This window comes from Anomaloglossus baeobatrachus, chromosome 10 (assembly GCF_048569485.1).
Source record: "Anomaloglossus baeobatrachus isolate aAnoBae1 chromosome 10, aAnoBae1.hap1, whole genome shotgun sequence".
In the NCBI taxonomy this organism is placed as follows: Eukaryota; Metazoa; Chordata; class Amphibia; order Anura; family Aromobatidae; genus Anomaloglossus; species Anomaloglossus baeobatrachus.
In genome coordinates, this window is record NC_134362.1 from 196,885,808 (window position 1) to 196,901,111 (window position 15,304).

The window sequence follows — 15,304 nt, forward strand, 5'->3', positions numbered from 1 at the left end:
AATTTTTTAAATCCTTTGAGAAAAGTGCCTATGTACTGTATTGTTTTATATTTTATAACTTAATAAAAATTTATAGTAAAAAAAAATAAAAAGGCGGGGAGTAACTGTGATAGGTCTCACACAACATGTGATCGAAGAGGTAATCAGTACGCTAGCAAAGACAGAGTGGACATATAATTGGTTCAACCACACAGGGGCCAAAGGGGTAGGGGTGCCCAATTCCACCTACAAAAGCAGGTGGAATTGTGCATTTTGATGAGTTATTGGACTAAAAAGGGCCCATATGATGTTCTTGCAGGGGGGCACCTTTTTGTCTGTCTGCTGGTAAGCAGAGATTAACTACTGCAAATCCAAACACTAGTAAGCACACAGCTGGTTGACGCCCGAGCCTGTCGGTGCAACTAAAGCCTGCTTTACAAGCTACAATATATCTTACGATGTGTCGGCGGGGTCACGTCGTAAGTGACGCACATCCGGCATCGTAAGGTACATTGCAGTGTGTGACAGGTACGTGCGATTGTGATTGAACGTTAAAACGTTCATCGTACGCACGTCGTTGAATCCTGACGAATTGCACGTCGGGTTGTTCAATGTTCCCGAGGCAGCACACATCGCAGTGTGTGACACCCGGGGAACATTGAACAGATTTTACCTACGTCCTGCGGCTCCAGCCGGCAATGCAGAAGGAAGGAGGTGGGCGGGATGTTACTTCCCGCTCATCTCCGCCGATCTGCTTCTATTGGCTGGCTGCCGCGTGACGTCGCTGTGACGCCGAACGTCCCCCCCACTCCAGGAAGTGGACGTTCGCCGCCCACATTGAGGTCGTATGGACGGGTAAGTGTGCGTGACGGGGGTTAATCGTTTGTGCGGCACATTCAACAAATTGAACGTGCTGCACATACGATGGGGGCGGTTACGATCGCATACGATATCGTATGCGAAATCGTAATATGTAAAGCAGGCTTAAGAAGCAAAAGAGAAGGCATAGTGTGGATACCGCCATGACACTCGGTGAGTTGAGCCAAACACCATGTGACAGATAATTGAATTACATCTCCAATTCTTTTAGTTTTCCTTGAAAGTAATTTATTGCCAGAGGTGTTTTCCCCTATCCCCATTAGAAATGCATTAACATCAATTTAAGTGTATTGGAAAGGCATAAGAAATAGTCAAGGTGCAAATTCCACCTTTGTAAAATTTGACCATAACGTTCCTAAAAAAGGTTGTAGTAGGACAATTAGGCTCTAAGTATGACCAATTAGAATGGTTTCAGACTGCAATTTCCGTTTGCAATATGCACTAGTATTTACTGAATCAATGGGTCGTCAATCACCTGCTGTACGGTTTGGGTTTTTTTGGCCTCCATCAGGCCGGTATATATTGTTAGACATCATTTGTGTTTTCTATGCTATTCCACATAGCGATATTAAGTATATATATATATATACACATATATACATACATATATATATACATACATATATATATATATATACATACATATATATATATATATATATATATATATATATACATACATATATATATATATATATATATATACACATATATATATACATACATATATATATATATATATATATATATATATATATACATATATATATACATACATACATACATACATATATACATATATACATACATACATACATATATACATATATACATACATATATACACATATATATATATACATATATATACATATATATATGTGTATATATATATATATATATATGTGTATATATATATATATATACACATATATATATATATATATGTATATATATATGTATATATGTATATATATATATATATATATATATATATATATATATATATATATATAAAACCTATAGGTGATGTGTGCTGCTGTCGGCTACAATTTGACATCTGTTGGGGGTGTATGTCAGGAAATATTCCTCGGTAGCAAAACACCTTGTAAAAGAAGCACAATAACTCTCTATTGTATCATAGTTGTCACATTGTGGGCTGCGGGAGTATCTAAATTGTTAAAAAGGTTGTAAAGGTCTTGCTTGATCTGCTAGAGACTTCTCTTCTTATAATCATGGAGGCTTACTATACATACAGCGGGTGAAATAAGTATTGAACACGTCACCAATTTTCTAAGTAAATATGGTGCTATTGACATGAATTTCCCACCAGGTATCGGTAACAACCCATCCAATCCACACCAGCAAAGAAATCAAACCACAGACATCCATAAATGTAGTGATGTGTAATAATGAGAAAGGCACTGATGTATTAAGGTTCACCCTCGTTTCATCTTCATCATCCTAGTAGATGGCAGCAGATTTCAATCTAGATTATCTCAGTATATTTGTATATCCATCCTTCCTTCAATTATATGAAGTTTGCCAGTGTAATATGCTGAAACAGCCGCACACCATGATGTTCCCACCTCCACATGTCACTGTTGGTGTACTTGGGGCGATTTGCCTTTTGACCTCCAAACATGGTGTCTATTATGGCTTCCACAAAGTTTAGTTTTGGTCTCATCTGACCAGATTATATTTTTCCAGTATTTCACAGTCTTGTCTAAATATTGTTGAGCAAAGTTTAAAGGCACTTGAACCTTCCTTTTCTCCAGTAATGGAGTCTTGCGTGGTGAGCGTGCATATAGGAGTGTGCATACAGGCCATGGAGAGGGAGTGCATTACTTAATATTTACTGTGAAACAATTGTACCTACTGATTCCAGGTCTTTTCTATATCTCATAAAATCTTGGTGAGCACCTGGTTGTGACCATTTTATGGTGAAATTATGTTCTTTTCACTTCCGGTTTGTGGCCCTGACAGTACTCACTGGAACCTTGTGGGGAACACCTGATTGTGGCCGGTTTATGGTGACATGAAGTTCTTTTCACTTCCGGATTATGGCCCCAACAATGCTCTCTAGAACCTTCAGTAGTTTAGAAATTCTGTAACCAATGCCATCAGTATGTTTTCAAACAATAAAATTGTGAAGGTAGCTCACTGGTTTTACCCATTATGAGATGTTTCTTGTGTGGCACTTGGTAATGAGGCACCTTTTTATAGGCCATCACTTAAACCAGCTGATATTATTTTCCCTAAGTGGCCGGATTGCTTTCTAATTACTAATAAATTTCAACTGGTGTCATGACTTTCCAGGGCTTTTGTACCTCTTTTTCTTTGTGTGTTCAATACATTTTCCCTGTGTCATTTCTCATTATTACACATAATTTATTGATTCAATAGTTTAGAAATACTGTAACCAATGCCATCAGTATGTTTTAAAACAATAAGGTTGTGAAGGTCTTGAGACAGCTCACTGGTTTTACCCATCATGAGATGTTTCTTGTGTGGCACCTTGGTAATGAGAAACCTTTTTATAGGCCATCAGTTAAGCCAGCTAATATTATTGTTCACAAAGTGGCATCATTGCTTTAAAATTACTAACCGATTTCAACTAGTCTCATGACTTTCCATGGCTATTGTACCTTTCTTTCTTTATGTGTTCAATACATTTTCCCTGTGATATTTCGCATTATTACACATAATTTATGGACATCTGTGGTTTGATTACTTTGCCTGTGTGGATTGGATGGGTTGTTACCAACATCTGGTGAGGAATTCATGTCAATAGCACCTTTACAAACAGATTTACTAAGAAAATTGGTGACATGTTCAATACTTATTTCATTCACTGTATATTCTACATGCTATTTATTGCTAAAACTGAATAAGACAACAGGATTACTATAATGTTGTAGAAATTTTAAATTGTTAATTTTAATTGACTGCCACCCCCCCCCCCATACTTTATATGGGGGGGGGTCTAAACTTCAAGAAGCTGGAAACATGCTGGTGGAAAAATAATACAGTCATTGCATTTCCTCTAAGCCTCTTTTCCCCTCCCAGAATATATTTGGGGTGCTAAAAAAAAAGTTTATCACAAGTTATTTTGTATACACTCATTATTGTGCTGATGTCTATTGTACCTTAACCTTTGTCCTTCTGTTCAAGGTAACATTATAGGCTCCGGTATCTTCATTTCTCCAAAGGGCGTCCTAGAACACAGCGGGTCTGTGGGCTTGGCATTAATTGTCTGGGTTCTCGGTGGTGGCGTGTCTGCCCTCGGGTCCATGTGTTATGCAGAGCTTGGAGTCACGATTCCTAAATCAGGAGGTGATTATTCATATGTCACTGAGATTTTTGGTGGGTTAACAGGGTAAGTACTTATGTTGTACGATTTTACATTGCATTCTTGCATCCCCAGAAATCAGGGGAATATATTATCAGTTCTAAAATAAAAATTAGGCTGGGTGTAGATGAACGTATCAGTCCATATGAATAGGCAGCTGTGCCGCTCCGTCAGCACTGTGGACCGGTTCGGGAGCTGCCTGCCATATCGCGCTGCACTAGAGGCTGAAGTTACAAGCAATGCAGTTAGCAGGTAAACCAGCAGAGGGCAATAGAGTAGTCAGAATACTGGGTCAGCAGCAGGAGATCTCGTCAATAGCACAGGGATTGACAAATCGTGGTCAGGTGAGAGCCGAGAGTCAGAAGCCGAGAAGTCACAGATACAGCCGAAGGAAGAGACTGAGGTCGTGGTCAGGAGCGTGGATACAGGTCAGATGCTAGGAAGTCCAAGTACAAACAAGGGAGGAAGACAAACAGGTCAGGACTGGGAAAAGACAGACAGGGAAGGGTACACAGTAGAATCAGGGACCGGGACAGGCGGACGAACGGCGGAGGGTACGAGTCAGAATCAGGTAGCAGGGAAGCAGGACAGATCGGGAAACTCACCAGCACCAGTAATACACGCTGCAGAGCATAAACTATCACTGGTGCTGAACTGGAGGTGCAGTGCCAAGTTATAGCATCCCAGAACGAAGAAGGGAGGAATTAACCCCTGATATGACCAGGCCGTAGGTGGGTGAAACCACAGCGACAGATACCTGCCTGGATCATGACAGTAAACCTCTTTCAACCCATGGCATTTTATCACCCAGGCCACGGTGCCAGTCTCCCTGAGAATAAGCACACAGTACATTAATAACCTCCATGGAGCTTGTGGTTTGGCTCGTATCCTATGGAGGAGATTTTCTGCTAATTGGAGGTAGTGCTGTGGATGGAGCATGGAAAGGATCTGCTGATCTTTGGATGTGAATACAGGAGAGCCTGCACTGCCTCTGGCCTTGGTGCTGAAATGTAATGTGCAGTATATGACACCGACCTGCTGTCATCAGCTCAGGGGTTGCACACGGCCCTCATATCACAATCCAATATTCCTTCCCTGTCATTGATGGACAGTCTTATTGTATAGTATACTGAAAAATTCTCTAGATAATAAAAAAAAAATAAAAAATATATTTTTTTTTTTTGACCCTGGTGGAATGTTTAAGAAAATCTATGCTGCCCTATGTGCAAAGGCTAATTAATCAGGGGTGCAAAAAGTTTTGGTTTTTTATTCGATTCTTATTTGAGACATTTAAACTAAAAACAACAGGGGTCCCATTTATCTGGAGAATGGGGGGGATCTATTGCTCACCTTTTTAGCAATCCAGAGAAAAGGAGTCAATTTGGCCATGTATAAGCAGATCTATGTCCATGAGAGTCAAACGTTTCACATTCCTCATAGATAGTGTTGAGCGGACCCGAACTGTAAAAATCTGGATCCGCGCGGTTTCAGCATCCGATCCGGCTCTGACCCGGACCCGGATTCGTTTTTTTTTTTCTTCTCTCTCTCGTTCTCGGATTCCAATCCCCATTGACATACATGGAGCCGAACTCCGGATCGGATCCGGATTTCTTTTTCAACGCGCCGGATAGCCGCCGGACCCGGATTTTGCACTATCCGCTCAACTCTACTCATAGACTTTGTCAAGCTCATTGCCAAATTGTTGAACTGCGGCGAGTAGAAGAGGACCCACTGGACCTCTCACCCTTTAAGTGAGAGGGTCTTGACTAAGCGCCCACCGCGACGCTGACGCTAGATGCTACTCCCAGGGCAGGGACCAGGACTGAGGCAGCTGATCCCCAGGGCTAGGGTGGACACAAGTGGCAGGGCTGGGTCTCAAGTGTAGACGTGGACCACATAAGTGGTCGGGGTAGATGGCACAATCAAGGCAGATAGTCTCTGGTGTGGCAAGAGCCACCGGGATAGCTGAGGCCAGAAGCACGGCCACGGCGAACAGACACAGTTTCTGGCATGGCGAGAGCCACCAGGATAGCACAGGCTAGAGGTACAGCCGGAATCGACAGGCAGAGTCTCTGGAGTGGTGAGGGACACCGGGATAGCTGAGGCTGGAGGCACGGCCGGGACCAACAGGCACAGTCCCTAGAGTGGTGAGGGACACCGGGATAGCTGAGGCTGGAGAGACAGCCAGGATGGACAGGCACAGTTTCTAGAGTAGTGAGGGACACCGGGATAGCTGAGGATGGAGAGACAGCCAGGATGGACAGGCACAGTTTCTAGAGTGGTGAGGGACACCGGGATAGCTGAGGATGGAGAGACAGCCAGGATGGACAGGCACAGTTTCTAGAGTGGTGAGGGACACCGGGATAGCTGAGGCTCGAGAGACAGCCAGGATGGACAGGCACAGTTTCTAGAGTGGTGAGGGACACCGGGATAGCTGAGGCTCGAGAGACAGCCAGGATGGACAGGCACAGTTTCTAGAGTGGTGAGGGACACCGGGATAGCTGAGGCTGGAGGCACAGCCGGGATGAACAGGCACAGTCTCTGGCATTTTGAGGACCATCAGGATAACTCATGAAAACTGGGAGCAAAACAAAAGTGTTGCGTTTATAATTTTGGTCAGTGTAGAAGTGCAACTTCTCCTCTCTGGATTGTCTATGGATCGGACATTTAAGAATTAATTTAGAAATTAAAAACAATGACCTTTCTAAATATTGTTTGTTCCCTTCTCAAATGATCCCTCTGATTGGCTAATTTGGTAAAATAATGCATTTATATTTAGTCATAAATATAATCTAATACCTAAATGTACCTAAAAGCATGAAGAGGTTATAAACTATTGTATGTACAGTATCTTGAAAAAGTATTCATACAAACGTAAAATGTATTTTATGTTATATACACAAATTAGCAAGTATTTGTGAAGTGTAAAGGAAATCATATATGATTTTCTAAATATTTTAAAAATGTAAATCTCAAAATTGTGATGTGCATTTGTATTCAGCCCCCCTGAGCCAATACTTTGTAGGAGCACCTTTCCCTGCAGTTACTGCTGGGACTCTTTTGGGGTTTGTCTCTCCAGCTTTACACATCTTCCGGTGACATTTTTCCCTTCTTCTTTGCACACGAGCTCTCGCTCAGTGAGATTAGATGGAGACGTCTGTGATCAGCAGTTTTCACATCTTTTCCAAGATGTGATTTAGGTCTGGACTGTGACTGGGTCGTTCACACACACATGAATATGCTCTGTTCTGAGACATCCATTATAGCTCTGGCCGGATGTTTAGGGTCGTTGTCCGGCGGGAAGATGAACCTACGCCCCAGGCTCAAGTCTTTTGCAGCCTCTAACGGATTTTCCTTTAGGATTGCCCTATATTTAGCTGCATCTATCTTCCCATCAACTCTGACAACTTCCTTGCCCCTGCTGAAGAAAGGCCTCCCCACAGCAGGATGCTGCCTCCACCATGGGTGACGGTGGGTAGGGTCTTCTCAGGGTGATGTATAGTGCTAGTTTTCCGCCACATATAGCATTTTGCATTTAGCCCACAAAGTTCTACGTTGGTCTCATCTGACCAGAGCACCTTCTTCCACATGCTCACTGCATCTCCTAAATGGCTTTTTGCATAGTGCAAACGGGACTTCTTATGGCTTTCAAAATGGTTTCTTCTTGCCATTGTTCTATAAAGGCTAGATTTCTGTAGTCTCCGGCTAATAGTCATTCTGTGGATGGATTCTCCCACCTGAGTGGTGGATCTCTGCGACTCCTCCACTAACCATGGGCCACTTGGCTGCTTCTCTAATTAGTGGTCTCCTTGGGATGTCAGTTTAGGTAGAAGGCCATGTCTTGGTAGCTTCGCAGTTGTGCCATACTCCTTCCAGTTTTGGATGATGCATTGAACAGTGCTATTTGAGATGTTCAGAGTTTGGATTTTTTTGGGGTGGGGGTTTTTAGGTTTTGGGGTTTTTTTTACACCATTGAAGACTTCACAAAACAGCTGTAGTTATACTGACAAATTACACAGAAGAAGACTATAATTTACTAACTCTGCAGGCAATTGGACACTGAGGATTTGATTTAGTGGTATCAGACTACAGGGGGGCTGAATACAAATGCACGTCACAATTTTCAGATTTATATTTTTAAAATATTTAGAAAAATATGTATCATTGCCTTTACATGTCACAAATACTTGCCTCTTTGTGTTGGTATATCACATTAAATCCCCATAAAATCCATGTAGGTTTGTGGGTGTAACGTGAAAAAAGTGTGGAAAAGTTCAGAGGGTATGAATACTTTTGCAATGCACTATACTTATAAGGATAACATACTAAAGTCTTCCGAATACATGTAAGTGGTTGTTGAAGGGGGTATTTTTGTAGATGTCATTATATAAAGAGACATGTGACCCTTCTTCCCTGTTCCCCCAGGTTCCTGCTGCTATGGAGTGCAGTTCTCATTATGTACCCTACAAGCCTGGCAGTCATCGCACTGACGTTCTCAAACTATGTCCTGCAGCCCGTATTTCCAGACTGTATACCTCCATATGACGCCACCAGGACACTTTCTCTGGTCTGTTTGTGTGAGTATGACATTTATGACACAATGGATGAGTAAATAGCAATCAGTGAACGGATCGGTTTTCCTTTGACTCTCATGTTAAAAAATTCTGCAAAAATAAAAATTTTCAAACCGGAAAATAAACAACTTGTGTTTGCAGAACTTTTTTTTTCCAATGGATCAGTTCTAACGGGTGATTACTGGACTCAGCCTAACTCGTTCAAGAAAAACCACACACGTTTTGCACGGACATGTAAAAGGTGTGTATGTCCCTCCGTGTGCCGTGATTTTGGCACATGAGTGTTCTCGGTGTGCTATCCGTGATAATACACAGAGAACAAGGACTTTCTGCTCACCTATCCCTGCTGCTGCTGTCCATGGTGCTGATGTCTTCCACTCTGTGGTCGCCGGCCGCCGCTGTCTCCCTGCTGCTGCTGCTTCCGGTCCTCGTTTCAGTGAATATGCAATGAGCCGTGATCAGAAGAAAGTGACAACAGGGCTGAAGACAGCAGTACTGGAGAACGTGAGTGTAGAAATTCTTTTTATTTCACAAAAACGTGGTTTTCTCCGGTACGTGTCACACTGATGTCACATGGAGCACATCCATGTGGTCTGTGTGACACCCATGCTGCCGGAGAAAAACGGACATGTCTATGTCTGGAGCACACGGACAAACATATACTCCACATGGACACACAGTCCATGAGAAAACACGCACGTGTCTCCGGAACCTGTGAAAACAGACCTCACACGTACCGGAGACACGAATGTGTGAAGGGGGCCTAAGGCTGGAGTCACATGTGAGAATCGCATTGCACTATCCGGGCCGGACGCTGGCTCTCCTGATAGGAGCAGGGTAGATGTATAGAAATATATGTAGCTGACCCACTCCTGCCAGGAGAGCCAGCGACTGGTCCGGTCAGTGCACTGTGATCCTTGTACAAGTGTGAATCCAGTCTTAGGGGTACTTTGCACGCTGCGACATCGCTAGCCGATGGTAACGATGCCGAGTGCGATAGTCCCCGCCCCCGTCGCACATGCGATTTCTTGTGATAGCTGCCGTAGCGAACATTATCGCTACGGCAGCTTCACATGCACTCACCTGCCCTGCGACGTCGCTCTGGCCGGCGACCCGCCTCCTTCCTAAGGGGGCGTGTCGTGCGGTGTCACAGCGATGTCACACGACAGGTGGCCAATAGAAGCGGAGGAGCGGAGATGAGCGGGACGTAAACATCCCGCCCACCTCCTTCCTTCCGCATAGCTGGTGGAGACAGGTAAGGAGATGTTCCTCGCTCCTGCAGCTTCATACACAGTGATGTGTGCTGCCGCAGGAACCAGGAACAACATCGTACCTGTCGCTGCACCGGCATTATGGAAATGACCGACACTACACAGATCACCGATTTACGACGCTTTTGCGATCGTTTATCGGTGCATCTAGGCTTTATATGTTGCGACGTCGTTACTGGCGTCGGATGTGCGTCACTTTCGATTTAACCCCGACGACATCGCAGTAGCGATGTCGCAACGTGCAAAGTACCTAACTGTGTATATTTATTTTTCATTTGTACTTCACATATTTACCTCTAGATGGCAGCCCGATACAAGAAATCATTCTGCTGTGGACAATTATCATCTACATAACAAAGATTATAACACTCCTGGGAAAATATCCAATTATTTCTGTTCCTGATTTGACTCCTATTATTTATTTTATTTTTTTGATGGCCATTATTTCACTTCTAGCCATCAGCCGTATTCACTGGGGGAAAGTACGACCACCCACTCACATGCACCATTACATTACATGCCATCCATTCACATTTGTTTAATGCAAGAACCTGTCTGTCGGGTCCCCAAGGCAAGACTTTTTATTTTTAAACATAATTAGGGGTCTCAAAAGAAAGATCTGACCTAAAAGAGGGGTTTCTGGCAAGATGAATCTATTCATTAAAAACATAAATCAATAGGAAAGACGATCATTATGAAATTATCTGTGGTCTTATTGCTATGAAGAAAAAGAAAAATCTGGTCTAAATGTGCAGATAATGAACTATATCTAAAAAGGCGGAAATGAAAGTATCCAGAAATGTATAATAAAAGGTTACAGTTGCATTTGGTCTGATGACCGTTTCTTTGTTGCAGTATTGCTCACATGGGTGAACAGCACCAGCGTCCGGTGGGCGACGCGGATCCAGGACATATTCACTGCCGGGAAACTTCTAGCATTGGGCCTTATTATAGTCGTTGGGTTTATGCAAATATTTAAAGGTACAACATTTTAGATTTTCTGTCATTCATAGTTCCTGTGTAATACCTTCCCCTGATGACCTCTTATTGTACCACATAGTCCCCAAATAATAATCAGTAAGTGTTGGCACAGTTTTCTGGATCCCGTTCATCTGCCTTTCTAGAGCTTGGTGCACCAAGAATGGCAAAGCAAGGTCTGGATGCCCTCAATGGTCAGTGGCGCCCCCTAGAGTAATGTCGGGTGATGCATCCTCCTGTGCAGTTACATACAGCTAGAACTGGGCCTTCGGCACAAGAGTGTATTTTTGATCCATTTATTACAGATTTGTGATTTGGTGCCCATATGGCACATATTTTATTTCCTAATGATTAGAGATGCGCTGACCTATGGAACTTTAGGTTTCGGTCGGACTTTAGTTAAAAGTTCATTTAAGGAACCAAACTTGACCTGAACTTGTTCCCGAACTCCATATAAGTCAATGGAGATCCTAATTTATGGGCTCGACTTGATAAAGCCGTAACCAAATGTCTGTGCTCTAAGGTGGACCTAGAGAGCATAACTTTTTGCAGGAGCGGACACAGACAGAAGCGAGCCCCTTTGGAAAAACAATATAGGGGCACTTTATAGACCAACAGTCCATCATAATTCACAAATCCACCTGCTTCTGTGATGGACGTTGCCCCCGTTTTACCTCTTTGGCCCCTGTGTGACTGCACAGTTTGCAGCAATGGTATGTCTGCCACTATCTTGGGGGTATGTTCTCAGTAGGAGGGGTGCTTAAATGTCCTCGGAAATGTAGGCAAATATGTGCTTGCTATATTACAGAAGTATTCTCATCCAGACATATTGTTTCTAAAGGAGAAAAATAAGCCTTAAGGTGATTCTCTATGTACATGCGAACCCACAAGATCTCCTTTGCATAAAGTCCGTTTCAACAGACTTGTTATGTGTCTTTGAGACTTTGTGCATACAGTTAGGTCCAGAAATATTTGGACAGTGACACAAGTTTTGTTATTTTAGCTGTTTACAAAAACATGTTCAGAAATACAATTCTATATATAATATGGGCTGAAAGTGCACACTCCCAGCTGCAATATGAGAGTTTTCACATCCAAATCGGAGAAAGGGTTTAGGAATCATAGCTCTGTAATGCATAGCCTCCTCTTTTTCAAGGGACCAAAAGTAATTGGACAAGGGACTCTAAGGGCTGCAATTAACTCTGAAGGCGTCTCCCTCGTTAACCTGTAATCAATGAAGTAGTTAAAAGGTCTGGGGTTGATTACAGGTGTATGGTTTTGCATTTGGAAGCTGTTGCTGTGACCAGACAACATGCGGTCAAAGGCACTCTCAATTGAGGTGAAGCAGAACATCCTGAGGCTGAAAAAAAAGAAAAAATCCATCAGAGAGATAGCAGACATGCTTGGAGTAGCAAAATCAACAGTCGTGTACATTCTGAGAAAAAAGGAATTGACTGGTGAGCTTGGGAACTCAAAAAGGCCTGGGCGTCCACGGATGACAACAGTGGTGGATGATCGCCGCATACTTTCTTTGGTGAAGAAGAACCCGTTCACAACATCAACTGAAGTCCAGAACACTCTCAGTGAAGTAGGTGTATCTGTCTCTAAGTCAACAGTAAAGAGAAGACTCCATGAAAGTAAATACAAAGGGTTCACATCTAGATGCAAACCATTCATCAATTCCAAAAATAGACAGGCCGGAGTTACATTTGCTGAAAAACACCGCATGAAGCCAGCTCAGTTCTGGAAAAGTATTCTATGGACAGATGAGACAAAGATCAACCTGTACCAGAATGATGGGAAGAAAAAAGTTTGGAGAAGAAAGGGAATGGCACATGATCCAAGGCACACCACATCCTCTGTAAAACATGGTGGAGGCAACGTGATGGCATGGGCATGCATGGCTTTCAATGGCACTGGGTCACTTGTGTTTATTGATGACATAACAGCAGACAAGAGTAGCCGGATGAATTCTGAAGTGTACCGGGATATACTTTCAGCCCAGATTCAGCCAAATGCCGCAAAGTTGATCGGACGGCGCTTCATAGTACAGATGGACAATGACCCCAAGCATACAGCCAAAGCTACCCAGGAGTTCATGAGTGCAAAAAAGTGGAACATTTTGCAATGGCCAAGTCAATCACCAGATCTTAACCCAATTGAGCATGCATTTCACTTGCTCAAATCCAGACTTAAGACGGAAAGACCCACAAACAAGCAAGACCTGAAGGCTGCGGCTGTAAAGGCCTGGCAAAGCATTAAGAAGGAGGAAACCCAGCGTTTGGTGATGTCCATGGGTTCCAGACTTAAGGCAGTGATTGCCTCCAAAGGATTCGCAACAAAATATTGAAAGTAAAAATATTTTGTTTGGGTTTGGTTTATTTGTCCAATTACTTTTGACCTCCTAAAATGTGGAGTGTTTGTAAAGAAATGTGACAATTCCTACAATTTCTATCAGATATTTTTGTTCAAACCTTCAAATTAAACGTTACAATCTGCACTTGAATTCTGTTGTAGAGATTTCATTTCAAATCCAATGTGGTGGCATGCAGAGCCCAACTCGCGAAAATTGTGTCACTGTCCAAATATTTCTGGACCTAACTGTATGTAGCCCCCAGGTGGTAGGGGTTGTCAGGCACGGGGAATCCCGTGAGTTACTCGTCACGAGGCTGGTGGGATGATCTGGGATGTCGCAGTGGCCTGTACGGCTTCATGCCCCGAGGTGTACACCAATAAGGAGGGAAGATGATGGGGATTGTAGTAGGATGATTGTCGTGACGCCACCTGTGATACGCAGCCAGGGAATGAGCCGCCGCTGCCGCCGTTGTCCTCCGGGGCGGATGGTAGTAGCAGCCAGAGATGGTCCGGCTCCCCACAGGTGGAGTGGGCCCCGGGAGGATGATGAGGGCAGTAGTGATGGCAATAGTCCAAGTAAGTACTGCGGTTGCAGGTGTCTTTACTCACTTTTTGATGACGCTCACCCAGGTGGTACTGGTCACTCGCTGTGATTGACCCCGTCGAACCCGGATTCCTTTGGAGGTCAATCCAGTATGGTGCTCGGTGAGTCCCTTACTCCTAGCGCCGTGTGTGTTGGCTTAAAGCTACTTGGGGACCCCAGTCCGTCTCGAATAGTACACTTGTCCCTATTTGCAGGTGCCGCGGTTCCGCAATGGGACCTGGTGCTCTCCAAGGCCCCGGATCCTATCTGGCACTGTGGTTTCGGGCTCTGTGTGGTCAGGGAAGCTTGAAACCTCCCCGTCCCGGCAGATTCTGGAAAACCAACTTGGAGAATGATCTTCCATAGGATCCTGCACCCTGTGTGGCACCGGTTCCGAGGGAGCAATGAAGTTCTCCCTTAGGTAACCGTGTGAGCTCCCGTGTCCCACCAGAGCACCGGTAAGGCACATCTGCTCCTTTCCTCTCCTGCTGGAGAACTCCTGACTGTTGTGTTGGCTCAAAACTCCACCTAAGTGGCTGCTCCTCACCGGGTCCCTGTCACTAGTGGATGGTGCCCCCCCATGTTTGAAGGCAACCTTAAGACCCTACCCTAGCCCGGTCCCCATTGGGGAGGGCAGGCAATCTGGTTGTGTATTTGAGTGTGTAAGTGGTGAAACCGGTACCAACCTCCTCCGGATACGGGTTCAGCACTACACCTTAAATCAGGTGCAATACTCTGTGGCGACTGGAGCCTCAGGGGCGCCACATATACAGTGTCTGTCTGGGCCCTATATTTGGCTATGCACTGGAAAAAGTCCAACAGAAGCCAAAAAACGTATCCTTTTTGCATCTGTCTGACTTTTATACCTTACGTCAGTGGTGGACATGTTGTTGGTGCAGCCGCACAAGGGCCCAGGAGATAAGGTGGCCACTTCTACCTCCAACTCTGGTGGAATTGTGCATTATGAGGAGCTATTGGACTGCAAAGTGCCCATATACTGTTCTTGTACAGGAGCTTCTGCTGTATGTGTGCCATTGCCTTACCTGTATAGGGAACAAGCAGACTATGTTTCCCTAAATACTGGACCTCTGCAAAAATATACCATGGTCTAAAATATTCGGCATTGTGGCCAATGGCTGATTTATGCCACTGAATGGCAATACTGTGCCAGAATCCTTTGTTGGAGATATACCTTGCCAATATACAGTGTGTGTCCACCTATATCCTGCCCACCGTCATTAACTTGAGAAAGGCTGCAGCTATTGGCATAGAAGTGGTGTCTAGGTATAGTAAAGTAGCCATGCGCTACGCAATGAAACCACCTATAGCGCCAC

At 43.9% G+C, this 15,304-nt stretch overlaps 1 protein-coding gene across 2 annotated transcripts in view; it reads left to right on the top strand.

Annotated features, from left to right (window-relative positions):
• SLC7A10 (solute carrier family 7 member 10) overlaps nt 1-15,304 on the top strand; it is an 80,391-nt gene that overhangs the window by 39,386 nt on the left and 25,701 nt on the right. The window contains exons 2-4 of one of the 2 annotated variants that reach the window (XM_075326103.1): nt 4,032-4,236; nt 8,635-8,786; nt 10,910-11,035. In XM_075326103.1, coding sequence (XP_075182218.1) covers nt 4,032-4,236; nt 8,635-8,786; nt 10,910-11,035 — 483 coding nt within the window. Of the gene's footprint in view, nt 1-4,031; nt 4,237-8,634; nt 8,787-10,909; nt 11,036-15,304 lie in introns of those variants that run through there. The other variant, XM_075326104.1, reaches the window with a different exon arrangement.